General features: G+C 50.9%; 1 protein-coding gene across 2 annotated transcripts in view; it reads right to left on the bottom strand.

Annotated features, from left to right (window-relative positions):
- Nucleotides 1–20,029, bottom strand: part of LAMA5 (laminin subunit alpha 5) — an 84,087-nt gene that overhangs the window by 34,695 nt on the left and 29,363 nt on the right. For both annotated transcript variants that reach the window (XM_061361585.1, XM_061361587.1), the window contains exons 3-15: nt 14,947–15,064; nt 11,886–12,004; nt 11,366–11,536; nt 10,827–10,924; nt 6,362–6,477; nt 5,340–5,458; nt 4,525–4,615; nt 3,703–3,837; nt 3,183–3,245; nt 1,945–2,085; nt 1,446–1,583; nt 1,068–1,202; nt 470–604 (exon numbers count right to left, since the gene is read on the bottom strand). In XM_061361585.1, coding sequence (XP_061217569.1) covers nt 470–604; nt 1,068–1,202; nt 1,446–1,583; nt 1,945–2,085; nt 3,183–3,245; nt 3,703–3,837; nt 4,525–4,615; nt 5,340–5,458; nt 6,362–6,477; nt 10,827–10,924; nt 11,366–11,536; nt 11,886–12,004; nt 14,947–15,064 — 1,579 coding nt within the window. The remainder of the gene's footprint in view (nt 1–469; nt 605–1,067; nt 1,203–1,445; nt 1,584–1,944; nt 2,086–3,182; nt 3,246–3,702; nt 3,838–4,524; nt 4,616–5,339; nt 5,459–6,361; nt 6,478–10,826; nt 10,925–11,365; nt 11,537–11,885; nt 12,005–14,946; nt 15,065–20,029) is intronic.

The following is a 20,029-nucleotide window of genomic DNA, read 5'->3' as shown; positions in this document are numbered from 1 at the left end:
TGCCGGCAGGGAGGGAGATGGGGACACTGCTGGGAGGGCTATGCAGAGTGTCTGGGGCCGCAGGCACCTGCCACAGGCATTGCTCAGCCCTGGTACCAGCAGCTCTGTGATGCAATGCTCATGGAAGTGGGTGGAATCATAGGATCATGGAATTGTTTAGGTTGGAAAAGACCTTTAAGATTATGAAGTCCAAATGTTAACACAGCACTGCCAAGGCCACCACTAAACCACATCCCTACATACCACATCTACATGTCATTTAAATACCTTGAGGTATTTATATATATACTACATATAAATACTCCACCACTTCCCCTCATCTAGCACTGGACAACGTTTCTGGGGAACAAATTCTTCCTAATATCTAATCTAAACCTCCCCAGGAGGCTGCTTATGGAAAGGAAAGCCATTACTAAGCCAGCAGCAGCTATTCCCTTCCCTCCCCTGAGACCCAATGGTGGTTACTCACGCGTGCAGCTGGGGTACCCGTAGAAGCCCAGGGCACACTGGTTGCAGGTAAGTCCTGCAAAGTTCATGTGGCATCGGCACTGGCCAGCAGGGCTGCAGTTGTTGTCCACAGCACCCCGGGAATCACAAGAGCAAGCTGTAAGAGCAGGGATATCAACAGCCTGATGACTCGTGGCCAACCACTGCTGCTCTGAATCACCCTTCAGCCCCACGGGAATTAGCCATTTCCATCAGAACTAAATTAATTCCCTAATCCCCTGAAAGACAGGCAGCATTTTCAGCTGGAGTCACGGCTATACCAGGAAAACGCCACTGAGGGTTTTTTATAGCCCATTCAACATTCCTCAGCAGTTTAGTAGGTTAATGCTAAGAAGACAAAATAAGGCATAAGCTGAGACACCAGGTCACAGCAGGGCTGTGATGAGGAAGCATGACTGATAAAAACTGCTTTGTCTTCCAGGCTTGGGCATGATCCATGACCTCCAAAACAAGCCTGCCAAATTCAGTGCAAAGCACGCAAGTTTTGATTTTGAGAAACACCAAAATCTTGCAAAACTAGGCATGTTTCTCAGCAGGTGACTGAAGGTTAATGCCCTTACCATAGCAGTGAGGGTAGGAGTGGTACCCAGGGCTGCACTGCTCACACCGTGGCCCTGCAAACTCAGGTCTGCAGAAGCACTTCCCATCGGAGTCACAGCCTCCTGGCAGCGTCCCGACAGCACTGCAGCCACATACTGCAACAGAGAGAAACCGTGGGCCTGGTGCTGGGAGCACAGGACAAAGCTCATAGCAGTATGATTCCCTTCCTGAGGTTCCTAGATGGGCATTTTGGCGGTGCTCTAAGCATTCAAACTTGATCTTACCCATTGCTATATCCACTAGAACACCCACAGAACCACTTTCCAGTCCTTCAGAACCCTGCCAGAACACTCTGCTTTGTGCCTGCCCACCCAGGCCTACAGCTGACAGATACTCACGCTGGCACAGAGGGTAGTTGAAGTAGCCAGGAGCGCACTGGTTACACAAGTGCCCTTCAAATCCCGTTCGACACAGACACTGCCCTGTCTCGCTGTCACAGGTGCCATCGTACTGACCAGGGCCGGAGCACTGGCAGGCTGGAAAGCAACAGGGGCACTAATAAATAAGCAGCTTCTTCATCCTTCCCCTCCCTAGGAAAGGAACCAGAGCGCCTGTTCCTCTGGGGTGGAAATGCAGTCGTTGGAGGAACCATGGGGGACACAGCTGACAGCAAGCATGCCTGGCCCATAGCTTATACCCATAGGGAATTTCTCAAGAGCCCCCCAGGCTGGGAGGATGCTGGAGGGTCAGGGCTGGGTGGAAAATACCAGCAAAAAACCCCTGGGAATTTATCACATGGAAGTGGGGCTGGAGAATTCCAGTGTGAGTGGAGGACAGGGGGAGGCACGCTCCTCCCCAGCAGGGCGAGCTTGGGGCTGCTAACCCCGAGTCACTCACGCTGGCAGCCGGGTCCGTAGTGGCCGGGGGAGCACTGGTCACAGTGTGTGCCCTGGAAGTTGGGTTTGCACACACACATCCCCACGCGAGGGTCCTTGCGACAGGCGTTGCCTTCGGTCCCACCGGCATAGCAATCACAGTCTGGAGTGGGGACACACACAAGAAACACCACACATAGCTGTCAGTCGATCTCTGCTGCTGGGCAGATGATACATAAGGACAGGGGAGGCACGAGAGGCAACAGCTCAAGCATTTGCCTCTTAGTAACCTCCCCACCAGATGCAAATGTTCTAACCAAACCCTGCTCGGGTGATGAGCACACCAGGCTCACAGGGTTGCAGGGTAGTTGGGAGGTATCAGTCACAGAGCTGATTCAGTGCAGCACTGCCCAAGAGCTGTGCAGAACAACCAGAGCCTTCAGCTAACCAGAGTGGGGTTTGGGCTTTCTCTGGTCACTCCATGCTCAGCTGCACCTGAGACCTTCCCACTACCAGGGCAAGTGGGTGCTGCAGGCAAGCGGTGCTGAGGCCAGCCCTGCCTTCACCGACAGCAGCAGAGCTGGGAGAGGGAAGGGCAAAAATCATCCAAGAAGCAGAGGGAAGGGGAGGTGGGGAGATGAGAAAGGAAGTGAGACACTGCAGCTCAGGAAAGAAAAAACTGTCTGGAAGATAGAGTTTAAAACATCAGAGGAAGGAAAAGGTTATCTGGAGCGCACTGGGGAGCATGAGACAGGGGAGGATTCGGTGGGAAAAGAGACAAAACAGCTCAAGGGAAATGAATTGAGATGAGTGAGGATAAGAGAGGAGGGAGGTGGAGGGGAGCAGGGATGAGGGCATGGGTGAGCTTTCAAAGCAACAGAGAAAGCAACACAGCAAGGAGCTCTGGGCAGAGGGGCCATCGGCATGGTCCAACCACATGGAAAACACAGGGCAAGCAAGTTGGCAAGCAGAAGGACAGGTTTGTATGTGGACCCAAAGGCTGAGATTTGGGAGAACTCAGCTCAGGTTCCAGCTCAGCCACAGCCCTTCTGTGATCTTAGGGGATGTTCCTTTACAGGGAGGCCAGAAGGGACATCCCCATCAGTTGCATCCTCTCTCAAAACCACTCTGTGTCAGGGCTGTCTCTTACAACATAGGTGCCCTGTAAGCTGAAGACCTGATCTTGCATTGAATGGTGAGATACAACAGAAATGATAGGATGGTGATGAGAAAAAAATCAAGGAAAACTGCACTGCTTACTTATTATCTGTCCTGCAGGAAGCACTTGTTCTCCAGTATCATTGTGAGTGAAAGCTGGAATGGCTGCACAGAGAAAGAGACATTGCACAGGTCATCATACATGCTCAAACAAATCCCGTCGGGATATCAAGGGCTTGACAGTCCCAAAGCTGAACAGGCTGAATGCAGACGTGGAACATGGAACAAAGTGCAGATATCCCATTAAGCAAAGATCCATTACAGCCATTCTTAACCCCGGCTCTGGAAAGATGACTTTCACAGAGAGATGAGACCCCAGCCAAAAGGGAAGCTTCTGTTAACTCCAGTGAGCTTGGTTCAAGCCCAGCTCAGCTGTGCTCCAGCTTCCACCCAAGCCAAACTTGGACTTGTTCCCACCTGCAAGAACACTTCCTGGGAACTGCCACATGGTGTGGGGGAAAGGTACCTGCAGGGCAGCCCCAACTGGAGCTGCTGGCTCTGCCTGCACCCACTGTGTCTATGGGGTCCCAGGCCTGACCACAGCCCCACAGCCCCCACTTACGGTAGCAGTGGGGGAAGTCGAGGTATCCCTCGGCACAAGCATCGCAGTGCTCCCCGGTGTAATTGGGTTTGCAGTAACAGCGGCCGGTGAGGTCCTCACAGGTACCATCAGTGAAGTCAGACTCACAGTTACACCCTGCAGGGAGGGACAAGCCAGCAGCGGTTGTCACTGAGACCCTTGCTAGCCATGAGCACCACAGAAGCCTCTGGAAGAGACCCCCCATCTGCTGCAAATACTCTCCAAAAATAAAGAGAGATTGGGTCTGGTTTAGAGGGACTGCTCCGCTGTCCTTGTCCCACTGTGAAGTCCCAAGTAAAGCAGCACAGTCCCGACTGGATTCTCCAGGAGATCCCAAATGCCCAAGAGAGGTGGTGGTGATGGCAACAGTGCAAAAGAGCTGATATATCACAGCCTCCAGACTGAGCTGGGCTCCCCAGCAAGCCTATAACCCACTGCTGTCTAGAAATCCCTCCCTTAGGGCATGGAGACCAATGGTCTGCAACTGCCAGCTGAAAGAGTACAGAGATGACAGCTAAGACGCGATTTCCTTCTGGGAACAGCAAGGGGGACAACACATTTTTAGCTAATTCCAGCCTTGGAACATGCCATCACTTCTGATTACACAGAGACTGCAGGCACACATACTGCCAGCATGCACACATACATCTGTACCAGCTGCAGCAGGAACCAACCATGTGGCCACATCATGATGCCACGTTCACTATATCAGAAAGCTCTCCCAGCCCAATCCTGTAGACCACCCTTCCCAGTGCCACCAAGTCCAGAAGAGTATCTACAGCCTGCAGAGGAGATCACACTCACGATAGCAAATGTATGGAGAGTCGATGGGGTGGTTAGGGGACCGATAGTATCCTGGGATGCACCTCTCGCAGTTAATGCCGGTGGTGTGATGCTGAAAAACAGTGGGTTAGGGGGTATCAGTTCCTCTACCTGCAGGATTGATGCTCATCTGCAAGATGTCCTAACAGCTTCAGGGTCAGAGGAAGCAGCTCAGCAGTGTCAGCACACAGAAGACCTAAATCTGCTCAAAATTCCACATACATCAATTTGAAAACAAAGCATTTCCTCCAAACTGCATCCTCCTGTAAACACAGTGTGAGTTTCAGGTTCATACTGACCTTGAGCCCATTTCACTTGCTTCGGATGGTAAAAGGCCCTGCCCACTTTGTGCTAAGAGGATGGGAGCAATCTGTTTCCTCCCAGCAAGACAGTACAGCTAAAAGTTTCATATCATGACATGAATTAACCAGCTCACAGTCACCTTGGGAGCAGAAGAGCCACTCTCCCCACTTCCATTGGGAACTTCAGAGACTGAGGAGACTGGCATTTTGGTGGTCAGAGAAAGATCCAGAGAGGTGGCAGCACCTGAGCACTGCAAACCAGGCAGGGACTTCCCAATGTGCTCAGCACCAACCTGTCCCTCCCAGTGCAGATCTAACCCTAAAGCATCAGAAAGGTAATGATACTACCCAGGGGACAGCTACGAACCCAAGTGCTGCTTTCATTACTGGTGCACACTCCTTTAGCTGAGACTCAATTTCTAGGTAAGGGGGTGTATGAGGGGTTGGTGGAGCTGCCAGCAACAGCAGACAAACACAGGAGCTCTTCAGGCCTACCTGACAGTCAATGCAAACACCTCCCCCTTCAAACTTGTCCTCATGACTTTTGCTGGCTTTGTGGCGATCCACCTCTGGGTCGTAGTAGCAGTCATAGGCATGGCCATTGCAATTGCAAGCTGAAAATACAGACAGATGTTAGATAATCCACCAGTGCATGGAGAACCTTCAGTCACCAGCTGGATCTTCAGGTAAGAACTCTGTCTTGTGGGTTTGACTTGGATGGGTTACTTTTCAATGAGGAAAGGTGCCTGAATGCGTCTGGGTGGTTACATGAGCAGTCAAAGCTCCCAGAAGTGCTGTAGTTCAAAACCACAGAAGCAGCAACTCTCTCACAAAGCCCAGGCTGCACTGTAAGAACGCAGCAGGCACAAAATCAGAAGTAAAGTATGTGCAGGCATGTATAGACAAGAAAGAAATTACCCAACTATGGGGCCTCAAGTAGTCTGGCTTAGAGGGCAGCATTCTTGCCTCTTCTATCCCACCCAGGACGGAGGTGAGCACCCAGTGAGGGTGTCTTTACAAACCCACAAGACTGAGATCCAGCTGTCCTTTGCTGCCCTGAGTTTATAAGAGACTGTCTGAGGTAACTGTGCTCCACGCTCTGCATTCCCAGTGCAGCATAAATTCCACTGTCGGCATGTACCAAAGGTTTCTCTGGACAAATAAAGACATCCTGTGTGTAAACACATCCAAATGTAATTCATCTTGGAGAAGGAATTGAGCAACGAGTCTTGCCTGCACGAACCCTTAGACACGGGGGAGGAACAGGAACAGAAGCAGAATCAAAGTCCCATTAGACCTAACGGGCCTCCCTGCGTGAGCCTCGACTGAGCACAACTAACCGCTGTGCGAAGTGTTCTCTCTTGCAGTGCCAGTGACCTTCACTTCCCGCAATGCCCCACACCACAAACGCCACCACTGTATTGAGCAGCTTCTCTGCACTGCACCAAGAGGAGCACAGGGCCAGCTGTGCCTTGCAAAGCAGCTGGAAAAGGAAGGAAAACCCCACTCCAACTCACGCTGGCATTCATTCGCGCTGTCGGCAGTGGCAGGCTTCCACGGGAACTGGTTGAAGCCGGGGCAGCAGCGATCGCAGGACCCACCGCAGGTGTTGTGTTGGCAGTCACACTGCAGCCTGCAAGGGAGAGGAACACGGTACAGCCGAGCCCATGGCCATGACAGGGATCAAATGAGGGATGTTTTTTAACCCAAATAGTCTAAAGAGAGGCTTCTAAGTTTTTTTTTAACGCTTGAATTGCCGATTTGTACGTTTTCTAACCCAAACTTGCTCCTCCAGTGCCATTCTCTCTCTTCCTTCTCCAGCACCACTCTTACTTTCTTCACAGGGAGACAAGGACTAGATTAAAATCAGTGTGCCACTGCCTAGCCAGACAGTAACATGGGAAATGGTTGGATGGAGCAGCCTGAGCTGAAGTGAATAACTTGACAGGGAGCAGCATGGTGCACAAAGATGTCTCCACTACTGCGCAGGGGTAGCAAGAAAGAAATAAATGGTAGCCCAGAGCTGGACAAGGATGGGACCACATGGGTCCCACCTGCTCCTCCAGGAATACCTGTGCTTGAGAGAGGAAGGCCATGAAACTTGAATTAAGTCCTTTAGCAGATGCTGGCCCCAGGCTCCCTGTGCACTGCACCTCCTGCTCTGCCCAGCCGGCACAGGCCAGGCTGTGCTGGGTAAACAGGCGGCTCCGGAGGCACCAGACAAGAAATCTCAGCCCTGGACTGATGGATCTTGTCCCTGCTCAACCGCAACGGTGATTCATTACCATCAGTGACATCACCTCCAAAACTTCCACTTAGCAGAAGGCGATTCCCATCCAACACAAACGCTTTCTGTTGTATTAGACTTATGGATAATACAGCATGTTCCAGCTTTTATCTGTTATTACTCATTTCCCCTCAGGGCTGGGCTGCCACTCCCATCTCTCCCTCCTTCAATGCTTTTCCATTCAAAAGCCGTGTTTAAAAATAAATGTAATTTCTTAAAACATTAGGAACAAATGGAGCAGTCATCCTGGGTGAGATGCAGGAGCGTGGACACGCTCCACCAAGGCTGCAGTGAGCGGAGTGCTTTCCACCTACACGTGTTTTTAAGATGTGGGACCTGCAAGGGTATGTACAGTGAACAGCCAGAGCATGGGAGAAGTGAACTCATTATAATGAAATATGGGATGAGCTGAAATTTTGGGGCAACACTCAGCATGTTTGCTTCAGCCATATACGTAGGTGTGGAGAAAGATGGTCACTGAGCCAGGCAATGTATAAACCTCCTGAGCAGTGTTAATCTCTGTGGCTGGAGGACGTGGCTCCATCCACACACCCCGGCTCTTTAATGTTCAAGATGTTTGAAAGCACTGGTTCAGTTCCCAGAATGCAAAAAGATGGCACTCAATGAGTAAAGATGCACATTGCAGATGGAGGAGGAGCTATTTATTTAGTCTCTGCTGTCCAGAGTTAGCAATGACCTCTTGGAGAGCTCACCATCACAGCAGCTTTACAGCACCTTGTGCCGAGTCTGTGCTGCGAGTGAATTATGCACAAATATGCACAAGCCACAATATTTACATGTTTCATTGATTGAATATATACAAGGAAGAAGAGGGAGCGGCTGTGTTCACATAGCACATATTTCCTGGTCATCCTGCCATAAAAAATAAAACCACAGTCTTCCCACTGGAATTGATGCTCAGTAACAGAGACTAAGAAGAGCTTCCAGCAAGCAGCTGAGTCAGATTGAGAGCAGCACACAAGCACTGCATCTGCTTTTGACCAGGACATCTGAGTAGCACAACCAGGAAAAAACAGCCCTTTCCTCTGACTGCTTCTCACTGTACTGAGGGAAAATCACCTGCAAAAGGGATTCACAAATCTACCAGTACACATGGTGTTTTCCCCTTTCATAATGGGCAAGATTCAGGATTCATCTATGGGAAAGCATCCTTGATCTCCCCCTGCAGATTTGCTTCTAACCAGTCAGGCTGCTGTTGTCTTGCTGGTTATCTTTAGCATCAGGCACAGAAGCACCAGCTGGACTTCGCAGTTGTCTCCTCTCTTGTGGTACCCGTGATGGGGCAGTGAATCCACAGAGAGAGTCGCTCTTATGAGACAGAAGCAGAGCACTTGCGGGGCTCTCCTGAGCTCACATCAGCCACGTGTTAACACATGGTTGCTGTCTGGGCTCTCTGCGATGTGCCAGGTCCCTGCTGATGCTTTCCTCACTGCTCATGGGGTTTGCCAGGAGAAAGGTTTATTCCTGATCCTCTGGTGTTCACCTTTAACCAGGGCAATGTCCCTTAATGCAGCCCATTGGATTCTGGGGTGAAGACAAGACAGCTGCAACAAATGCAAAGCCCCTTGAGGAGGCTGTACCTCCACACACACTGACACCCGTGCACATACACATGCAGGGATCAGACGTGCTACCAGCTTAACACAGCTGGATGTGCAGCCTCCGTAACTTGGCACTTCAGAGAAGCTTTCCAAAGCTGGGTAAACATTATCATTTATGGCCAGGAAGTCAGCTCACGAACATGCTCCATCATGTCCTAAAGCCTTTGCCAAGATTTCTAGCTCACCTCACCTCTATCAAAGTGCTCATCCTGCCTTTTTGGGCAACAGGCACAAGAAACAGGCATGTGCAGAAGAGAGAAGTTAAAACGAGAGGCAGAGACCTCCCAGGCAGGCTGAGGCATAACTGGGATTTTTAATAGCACCGAGCCAATTCACATTCCTCATCTCCCCCTATTTGCATTTCCTTGCCCTGTTGCTGTCACACACCAGCGTCTGCAGAGGCAGGACGTGTGCAAAGGGACACAGCGCACTCCTACTCAGATGGGTTGCACAGGTTCCTGAAGAAATGACATGTTTCTGACAGCTGGGACCCATGACAAGAAGGGACAGTGCAGCTGAGCCCAAACTGCCTTTGCAATGCCTCTTGCCATGCAGTGTTACGGCAGGTATCAGCATGCTGGCTCTGGGCTACCTGAGGGCAGGAGGGGTGGGATGAGTGCCCAGCAGTGCCCACTTCAGTGGGAAGGCTGCACACAGCTGCTGCTGAAGCCTTGGAGAATGGCAGTGTTTCACCCATTACTCATTTTCTCAACTGAAAGTATTGTATTTCTGCTGACTTCTCCGTGCTCCTGGGCTTGCTAAGAGGGTACAGAAATGCCAAGAGAAGTTCTGTTTACCCAGCAGCTTTGTCCTGATGTATCCCAAAGGGCTTTACAGATGTTCTGTGCTGACTGTACAAAGCACCCAAGTAGGAAATGTTTTCTCCTCCTGGCAAGCACGATCTGCTCTGTGTGAAATGCAACAGCTGCTTATGAACATGTGCTGCAACATTAGAGCATGGTTTGTGGCCAAGGGCGAAGATGCCAAATGCATCCCGACGAGAGCGGAGGAGGAGGATTTGGGGAGGCAGAGACAGTTGTCAGGAGAAGTGGCACTGAACAAAGATTCCCAACACAACTCCTTCAGTTCTCCCTCACTGGAAACCCCCAAGCCAACAGTACACCAAGATGCTAAAGAATCACTTAGCAGCATGAAGTGCTTTTGCCCTAGGACACCGATGCTGCATCCAGCAGCACCAAAGGCTAGAACAAAACCAAGGAACTGTGCATTCAGATATTTATGAACTTCCCTTTGTCAGAGTTTGGCTTACTAAGGCAGGCTTGCTTCCCAATACATCTTTGTTTTAGTGCTTAGCACCTTTAACCTTGGCTGGGACTCAGTGGAACTTTATTTTAGAAGATCCAAAAGCTCTACATGATCCTGATGAGAAAGAAATATAAGCTTCCTTCGTCCAGCTGAATCTAGCCATCCCTTTCATAAAGGCAAGATTCAGGCTGCAAACAGATGGCTAAGAAGCAAACTTTCATGGTCTGAAGCAGCTCTTTGGCATTTCAAGTTGCCAAGGCAGATGGGAAGAGTCCCATGAGCCAAAAAGTAACTGCTTTACATGCTCTTGTTCTTTTGCAAAGAGTAGTTGTTTAGCTATGTAATACAACCAATTTATGGTTCTTATGAGTAGAAATGGGCAGTAGAGTCTCTGGTTTCTTGGGAGAGCATCTGTTTTTGAAAGCATTGACCCAGTGCTTAAGAAGCCATGAAGGAAGCAAGAGACTTCTCTGGGCAAGTTCAGAAACCAGCCCTGGGAGAAAGCTCCCTGTCCAACAACAGTATTGTCTCTGTGCACCCACCCTCCCATTCCAGCACTGCTCCCATGGGGATGGCAAAGCGGGCAGGGAAATCAGACCAGGGAGCTGATCTGGCTGAAAAATAGCCTGTTTAAACAAAACAATTTCTGCTACTTTAGCTGGACCGATTTCGGATCCCCTCTCAGGGCAGAGCTATGAACAACAGTGCTGGCACAACTATGAGCTCAAGCCAGGACACAAATCCCACTGGAATCTTTCACTCTCAGCACAATTCAAACACTTTTACAAAGAACATTGGAAAATGTACCTGTAAGGGTCATTGGGATCTTTGGCATCACAGACGTCTGCATGGCCGTGGCAGACACAGCGCCCTCCAATGCTGATATCTTTGATGCTGTAGTAATACTGGAGAGCACAGGAAAAGTTGGCCATTAGTACCTTTATGACTAAGCTTCATGACCGCCCTGGACTCAGCAGCAAAGTGGAATATTGCCCTTACAATGACAAGCTGGACCCTGCATGCTGCAATATGTACCTATTGTAAGACCCATCACTGCTAACAGAGCCCATCAGCTACAAGTCAGGTCTCCCAGCACAGCCAGAAAGCCACATGCGATACCAGGAGGCACTTCCCAGTTTTACATTGTTGGTGCTAAGCAATCTCTTCCCAAGCAGCCTCCAGCTCCAGCCACAGCAGAGACATCGCTGCAGACACTTGGGGAGCACAAGTACAGAGAGAGAAAGTCCCCATGGGCAGCATCCAGGGATGTCTTCTCCCCAGAGGTGGCACGCACTGCCCTCAGACACTTCCATCTCATTAGCAAGAGGTATCAAGGTCTGCCTTACCCTCCTTGTCACTGTAGGGTCCCTTAAAGCTTTGCCCATGAGGTGCCCGAGCAGCGTGTTGGTCTGCAGGAAGCGCAGTCTGATGTTGGTGGCCTTTGTGAAGTTCCGCAGGAGAGGGGAGTAGGAGAAGTTCATGGCTCCTGGGCGCCCGTTCACCAGAGAGACAACAATCTGTGAAGGCAACGAGGGAAAAAGCCACATTGGATGGGGCTCGGAGCAACCTGGTCTAGTGGAAGTGCTCCTGCCCATGGCAGGGGGTGGGAACCATACGGTATTTAAGGTCCTTTTCAACCCAAACCATTCTGTGACTCTATGAAAACAAATCTGTGAGGTGGAGGAAATTAACTCCTCCCTCAACCGATCCCAATCCTTACCTCCCTTCAAGACAACTGAATTGGTTCCCTGCCAGCCTCATCTGGTTTCACTGAGTAGTGTAAGTGGCATCCAAAAGTCAATAAGAGCACCTCCAGTCACTGAGAAACCCTGGAGACCCCAGGGGATGGAGACATGCAGCTCTCACCTCCCCATTTTCTAAAGGCACAATCCGGGAGTATTCCGTGGTGCAGATGGCGTGGTCATCCCTGGTGATACGATCCACTGTTTGCAGTCCAAACTTCTCAATGCAGTCCCTCTTGGAAGCTGTTCATCCACCAGAGATGAGAGAAAAGGAACAAGTCAGAGCCCTGTATTGATTTTCCCCCACTGCTTGTGCTGGACTGAGGAAGGGCTCTGTGCTGCTAGAGCTCTGCTGATGGAGGAGCTCGCACCATCATGTTCACATGGCTCCTTAAGGTCCCAAGGAGTGAGCCAGCACAGAACCACACAGTGGGAGCAACCACAAGGCATAGTCACCACAGAAATGCCAAGGGCACCCATAAGCTCCCTTTGGGGACAGCAATCTAGGGCTACTGCCACTAAGTGGCAATGCAAGGCTGGCTAAATGTTATCACACTGCTAGCCCTGCAACCTGCTTTGGGAACACTGCATGCCAAGGCTCTCCTTGCTGCGGTAGGAATGTCCTGGCTTCCCTGCACGGCTCCTACTGCAAGTCCAGCATGCTCGTCCCCAAGGATGTCTGACATCCCTGTGCTGGCAGAGCCAAGTGAACATCCTGGGGCAGTTGAGGACCCCATTGTGCAGGGTGGTGAGCACCCGGATCTACCCACGCCAAAACCCGCACAGTGCCGCTCTCAGGGACTGTTCCCCCAGGGAAGAGGCTGGGGCAAAGGCTGCTTCTTCCTAATCCCATTCCACCTGTGGCAGGAGCTCTCAGCAGTGCAATGCTCCCAAGGGAGAAGAAGAAAGAGAAGGCAGCCAACAGAACCTGCTGCTCCTGCCAGCGCTGCTCAGCTCACAGGGAGCTGCTGGGGAAACATCAACCTAATTCATGGGAACAATCCCTCAGATCAGTTGCAATGTGCCTCCAGAAGGCATGCCTGTCACTCCACGTGCCGCACCGCTAGGCTAAGCCAGTCAGGAGGAACAGGAAAGGGGGAGCACACTGAGCTACTGCCTCCCCTGCCTTCACCTCTCTCTGTTGCTTCATCTCCAGCAACGTGGCCTTGCTCCATGAAGCACTGTTTTGGCAACAGCAGGAGCTCGGCTGCATCCACAGGAAGATGGTGTGGAAACATTTAACATCAGGTCCCTGGCCACCAAGCTTTAGCTTTACCAGATGCTTTTTTAAAGGCAATTTATTCTGAAGCCCCAGGTGAGGAGCCTGTCACCACTGGCTCAAGATGATGGATTTCCATCATTCTGTGGCTGGGCATGGAGACAGGATGCTCAGCAAGAGCAGCTAACTGAGGAAAACCAAAGAACTCCTCCAGTTACTGCAACCTGAACAACCATGTGAGCCAGAGACCGGGCTCTTTGAGCTAAACCAGAGCAACCCATCAGCCTTAAATCACAGCAATGCTTTAAGGGAACAACAAACTGCAGAAGCCTACCCTAAGCAGAGGAAAGGGCAGAGCCTCACTGTGCTATGGCTGCCTGCCCATCCATGGTGGCACTGCCCAGCAAAGGGAGACAAAGTGGGCTGATCCTGCACAACACGATGAGCTGGGGCTCTATGGGCCTGGATGGGCAGCTGGGACTAAGCATCTTTCATGTCCTGTCCCCATTTGAAACGCTGTATGAGGAATCCTTCATGCAGATAAACACCACCACCAGTGGTGCTCTCCCCAGCGTTCCTGCTTCTCCTTTGGTGGCCAAGGAAAGCACGGAGCTCCCTGCCGTGATGCATGGAGGATTTGCATTGCCACGGTCCCTCCAGAGCCCTTCAGCTGCACCAACAGATGCTTTCCATGAGTCACTCCCTGACCCCACAGGGATAAGCCCAAAACCACTTCAGCAGCCTGGCTGGGGAGCACAGGGCAGCCTGGGGAACGCAACACCCCCCTGTGATGAGCAGGGCTCGAGGGGCAGCGTTGAGCCCATGGGGATGGTGTCACCCAGGGCACGGTCACTGGTGTCTCTGGAGGATGCTTCGGTTTTTGACAGCTCTTGTTACTGAGCTGAGCAGTGTTTTTATTAGACCACCTACAGAACTCCCCAGGCCAAAAATAAACCTCTGCAAAGGACTTGTTGTGCTAGCGAATCTGGCAGGTTTTGGAGCAGCCACCTCTTTATTTCCATGGGAATTTTCCACTGGGCTGGATCACTGCACGTCACTTCTCAGGGGAGGTGGTAACGGGAACTGGTGCTGCAGGAGGGAAGGGGACTCCAGCCACTGCAGCATGGCCACTGCACACAGAAACAGGCAAGTGGGGCAAGAGCCCCAGATCATGCAATAACATGACTGTAACAGACCCCAAGATGCTTTTTCCTGCACAAAAAAAAGACCAGCAAACCTAGAGCACAGGCTGACAGGTAAGCCAGACATACGAGCCTTTAGGGGCAACCCACAGCAAGGCCTCTGCATGCTCTGAGGTCTGTCCTTGCCAGGTTTTAAGCTCTGGCTGTAGATCTTAACTCACATCTTCTCCCAATTACTGAGGCTGCTGCAGGGAGGAGCTGGTGGTTAACAAGTTCCTCAGCATCTGGCTACCCCATAGACCCTTCGGGAGAAGGGGTTTGTAGAAGCAGCTGTTTCTACAAAGGGATCAGGTTTTAATCAGAGAAGTCAAAGGCACAGACTGCATCTCTGCAGCCGCTGTCTCTGATCCCACCTCGTACAGTGGCAGGAGAGCAGCTCCCTTGCCCTGCACAGGCTGTATCCAACCTCCAGTGCTGATAAGCACAAAGGGACTGTTTTCTGCATCCAGACTTTTCTGTTACTTGGAAGCTGGTTTGCTTCTGGAGGAGCTGAAATACATCAGTCTGGATGCGGTACAGGACAGACAGAGAAGATAGACAGCAGGGAGGAGATGATAAGATGATGAGAAATCTCATGTTCCAGACCTAGACAAGCAAGGTCCAACTGTGCCAGCTTTGGCATCCACATAGATTTGGGTGAGCACCAATAAGTATTCTCTAAAACACTCCAAACCCAGCCTCATACATGCACAGAGATCTGCCTTCACCATGGCTCCTCTACCTGGCATGAAGCTGCAGCTCCCTTGGAACACTGGCATACTTACAGGCAAAATACTGCCAGGGCTCATAGGTAAGGCCAAAGTCAGTAGATCTCTCCAGGACCCAGAGGTCAGGACGAGGGGAATTGGCAAACTTGATCAGGACATATGCTACATGGAAGAGCTGGAAGAAAGGAACACAGAGTTAGTTGGCTGCTCAAAGCATTGTGAAAACCAAGGGCAGCTTAAGAAGGATCCAAGCTGAATACACGAGCTGGCACTTTGCAGATGCTGCTGCTCACAAGCAGCCTGCAGAGCAAAATCCTCCGTATCTAAAAGGATCGTAGTATGACATGGCTGCTGCAGAGCCAGATTAGGGAGCTCAGCTCCCACCAGAATGCAAACAGAACACAGACTCTGTGGCTAGGGGCTGTACTCAGGAGGTTGTGCTGGGAAACACCTTAGACTTAGCCTTGCTTGGAGCAGGCAGCACTACAATACATAGCACTATGGGCATGAAACTGTTCTGTGGCCCTTGGCTTTTGGGTTGTTGTTGGGGTAACAGGTTCCCACTGCACCTTGCACACAATATCACAACATCCTTACTTCTATTTCATGTTCTTAAGGCTCTCCACATAGCAGCTCCCCTTCCCCAGGTGCCACAGGGAGGGGAGAGCAGGACTTGCTTGGGCTGCTCCCATCTGTCTGGACACTGATGTGTGCACACACACCCCTGCCAAGTGTAAAATAAACGTACTCTTTAAAGAGCTAAATGTCAGTGCTGGAAGGAAACAAAAGCTGCAGCAGAATTTCCCTTCCCCGGCTGGCACAGGCTCGCTCCAAGAATCCCCACTCCATCATCCTGTCACAAAGTGATATTTAAAGGCAAATAAAGTTCTGTTATCAGAGAAAATTCCTAACGTCAAAGAACAACCCAAAAGGGAGTTTAGCAGTTGAAAAGCCGAGATTTATAGCTCAGGAGTCTCTCCTCATACAAAGCTGGTGCTGTATGAGCATACATCCCCCCAGAGACTAACAGGTATCCAGAGGGACGCCTGTACAAGGGCAGGAAAAGGATGGCTCCCTGCCTGTCTCAGCTCTCCTGCCCCTGCCATGACCATCTGCAGAGGGGCCAGAACAGCAGCCTGAAGCTCAGCTCTGCCCCAGCCACACACAGCACTGAGCCAGAGGATGAGCATCAATAATAACAAGCCTCCAATGCAGCCCTGACAATCCATGGAGGACTTTTAAAGGGAAAAAGAGACAAGGAAGAGACATTTAAACCTACCAAGTCATCCACAACACACATCTTGTTATGGTCATTCAGCTGAGGGGTCTGAGGGCTGTTATGTGGGTATGGAGCGAGAAGACAAGCGCACTCATCCCTGTGGACTGGCATCAGTTCTTCCACCTCCTCAGCAGGACACACAGACAAAAGCTTCCTCAGGCTCCTGCTGGATGCTCCCCTGGCTCTGGTGCAGCCTCCCCTCCTCTTACGAGGGGTTGCTCTGGTTCCCACTGCAGGCTGGCACTTGGACTTACACCTAGGTGTAGACTAAGGGGACTCCACACAGATGCTCAGGATGGAGTGAACTCTGCACGATCCTGAAGCACAGCAGGTCAGAGGCCATTCTCCAGCTGTGGATGCACAGGAGGACAGGACTTGTCACTGCTATCAGGGTTTGCACTGGTAAGGACTGCTGCCATCCAGAATTAAGATACCAAAGTGGTCGCCCAACACAGTTCCCTGCTGTCAAAATACTTGCAAGCAGACTGAGAAAAACCAGACCTAAATGCTGCCTTACCTCCCCTCTGCAAGCTCCATGTAGTCAAGGAACACGAAACGAAGCTTTTTTGGAGGAGCAGCATTTTCTGCCTGTTTACCCCCTCTGCAGAGCTGTTATTTGTTAGCAAAGCCCAAGAGGCTTCAGCTCAAGCAGCTGCTTCCTCTGCAGGACCGGTTCTCACAGCTCAACATCTGCCTCTTGGCACGGAAATGGGGCTGACACCAACCAGTGAAGTTCAGTTACACCTTCCCTCCACTGTAAATCCTCCTCCAGCTTTATTCTACAGGGAATAAACGAATTCTGCTGCTGGAATCTGGCATAGCTTTGAGGTGGACAAAATTCACTGCAGCTCCCGTATAGCTGCACGCATTCTGGTCCCAGGCACGGGGAGAGCCTCTGCCCTGGATGAACAACAACCACAAACACACCAGCAATGTGAGGCATTTCCCTATCTTGTGCATTTATCCTTTTGCAAAACCAGCTCCAAGTTCATCGTCAGTGAATCCCTGGAGTTTCTGGGGGGTCCTCACTGCCCAGCTTCGTGCTGGAAATAAAATGTTCCTTATGGAATGTCCTCCAGCCCAAACCCCTCATGCTTTTAGGAGCTCTCAGCAATCCCCTGCCTCTGGAGAACACGGGTTATGATCCAGCCAAAGCAGCGCCTGGGGAGGGTCAGCTTTTACACACTGAGACTTGAAGCAAAACCAAGCGTGGGGCTCAGGGCTTTACAAAGCACAAACAGCAGCCAAGAAAAGAACCAGTGCTGCTTGGTTGCTGCGTGCACTCCCGGGACAGGGGAGTGGCGGGGTCGGGCATGCACAGGCTCCTGACCCGCACGAGCCCTCTCGAGCTGGAAGACGATGTAGCTGGTTTCAGGACATCTGAAGTCATGGGAGACACGTCCACACGCTGGGGACTGGGGAGAACTGTGTCCGTGCTTGCTGGGAGCTGAAAGGCCAGACCCAACCCCAGTGGCAGGGTTAAATATCCAAGTCCAGGGGAGCATGCCAACTATTTATTGCTGCTTTTCACAGGAAAGAACATCTGGCTTCTTGCTGGATAGTGCTGGGTCAACTACAGCATCTCCGCTAAAGCCCAGTTTGGATATTCCTATCCTGCACTCAAAGCCAAACATGATTCCTGAGCTCTGTACCCAAACCCATTGCTAGTGCTGCTGCATGCTGTTTTATTCCAGTCGTGACTGCAATCTTGGACACAAAGAAGGCAGCCAACATGCACACCCACTGCCCTCCATGCCCATTCCTACATGGAGCACTGAAAACATCCAGGAGTCTGTGACCCACCCTGGAACAGGAGCCGTATCCTGGTATTCAGAGGGATTGGGGTCACATCTGGCCCGTCCCCTGTCGCTCCATCCCACATCCTTATCTTGCAGAATATCAGATCCTGCCGGAAAACATCAAGGCAGATTGCTGCTTCCAGTGCATGTGCTGAGAAATCTCAGAGAGATGCAGAGATGGAGCAGTAAACTCTAAAAATAGAGCTGGCACAAAAGCCAGACTTTTCATTCCATGTTTAGTTCCAAGTGCGGTTCTGCCCAACTAATATTGCAAGAGAAATGGTCGGGTTTTTTCCAAAGCCTGTATTTAGCTCCTATTATCAGTCAGATGAATAAAAACCTCTATGCTCCCAGTCCCTTAGGCAAATTTTTTCCCTTCTCTATGAAGGAAGGAGGTGCAGCACCAGATCTGATGCACACACTTATCTCCAGTCAAGCAGATCCCTTGTTCTCACCCCTATAAAACCACACCAGGTACAACTCAGCCTTTGAGCGTGGCCTGGGCTTACATGAAATGGGGTTTCAGCCAGGAAATCGTGACAGTATTTCAGTGAGCAACCAGCTTTCTCTGAAGATAGTAACATCCCTCCATCCAGATGCTGCTGTGTTAGTGCATTTGGTGTATTTCCCTAGTAACAATCACTTGTGGCTGCCCCAGTGTCTAGAAGGATGAAGCAAGTCCTGGAGCCAGCAGAGGAAGATGGAGATGAAGGCATTTGCTCCATCTCCCACCCACTCCAGCCCTTTTTGTGTGTTTGGGTAGTGGGCAGCTTTATCCAGCATCAAAATCCCATGCAAATGTAACACTGAATTACTGCCCTGTGTGAGAGTTTGAAGATTTCAGGAGTAAAACCAGAATCCAGTGAGAGCACGTTCTCTGTCCATCCATCCATACCTACCGATGTAAGCAGCACACGATGGCAAACTTGCACATTTCTCTTGTATTCTCTCCCTCAAGACACTGATCCCAGGTCTCCAGCTCTGGGAGGCACATGTGGAAAACAGGAGAGCAAAGCTGGACCCAGCCACATCCCACGTTCCTTTGGTGAGGGATTTAAGTCCCACTGCCAGTCCTCCCAGCTGCCACAAAGCCACACGGTAACGTTTAATATACAAAAGTCAATTCCACGTTGTTGTAAGACTGGCAACTACATGTGGACAAACAGCAAGAGAGGCCCGTGTCTGGCCCTCTCTCAAAGAGGTACGAGCAGGCAGTGCTGGCCAGGAGCTATGTGCAGCTCTGCTCCTGGCCCCGGAGCACACAGGAGTAGTTTATATAGTAAACCACTCTCTAATTTTCCATAGGACAGATTTATTACCTTTGGTGTTGACTTATTAAATAGCACCATGTAAAAACAAAGCAGTTCATCTCTTCCTAACCGCTGCTAAACATCCCTGTGGAGCGCGTGTGTGGATAGTGTTGCCAGCGCTGCCGTATTCCTGCTTGGGATTTCCTGCAAGGATCAGATAGAGGAGGCGAGCAGGTGCTGCTCAGTGCATGGGCAATAAATCCCACTCTCAGGGGCACGTGAGGCCTCCTGGATACGCACAGCATGGCCAGAACCAGTAGGCAGCAGCAGTTTGGGGCGTACTGGGTCACGCACAGCAGCTCCAGACGCAGAATCATAGGATCACATCTGCAAAGCCCAGTTTGAAGCAGAGACACAGGAAAATCCCAGATGAACCATTTCACAACCACTCTGTAAAGTGCTTTGGGTCTTTTTTCCTTCATTTTTCCTCAAAGCTTTTCCTAAAGTAAGTGATTGATGCTTTTGCTTCCCTTCAAGCCCATCCATTCCTTGGCCCAACACTGTAGTTAAAAGCCCAAACCTGGAAGATGTGGCAGAGGCCAGAGCCTGGATGGGGTTACTGGTCCATAGCAGCATGGAAAAGCAGCTCCCTGAGAGCACAGGTCACCTCTGCCCAGCAATAGCTGCCCAGCTAAAGCTAGTAAGTGACCAAACCTCGTCATCCACCTTTTCTCTCTGCAAACAAGCATGTGGAAGGTGGGAAAGCCTGGGAAAGACAGAGAGCTTGGGCTCGCTTGGAGTTGCTCTGGGTC

The sequence above is a fragment of the Neopsephotus bourkii genome, unplaced genomic scaffold (genome assembly GCF_033783945.1).
Source record: "Neopsephotus bourkii isolate Nb327-2 ecotype Australia unplaced genomic scaffold, CSIRO-AGI_Nbou_v1 NB_1060, whole genome shotgun sequence".
NCBI lineage: Eukaryota > Metazoa > Chordata > Aves > Psittaciformes > Psittacidae > Neopsephotus > Neopsephotus bourkii.
Note: the sequence above shows the minus strand (reverse complement) of the source record. Positions and strands in the feature narration are given on the sequence as shown.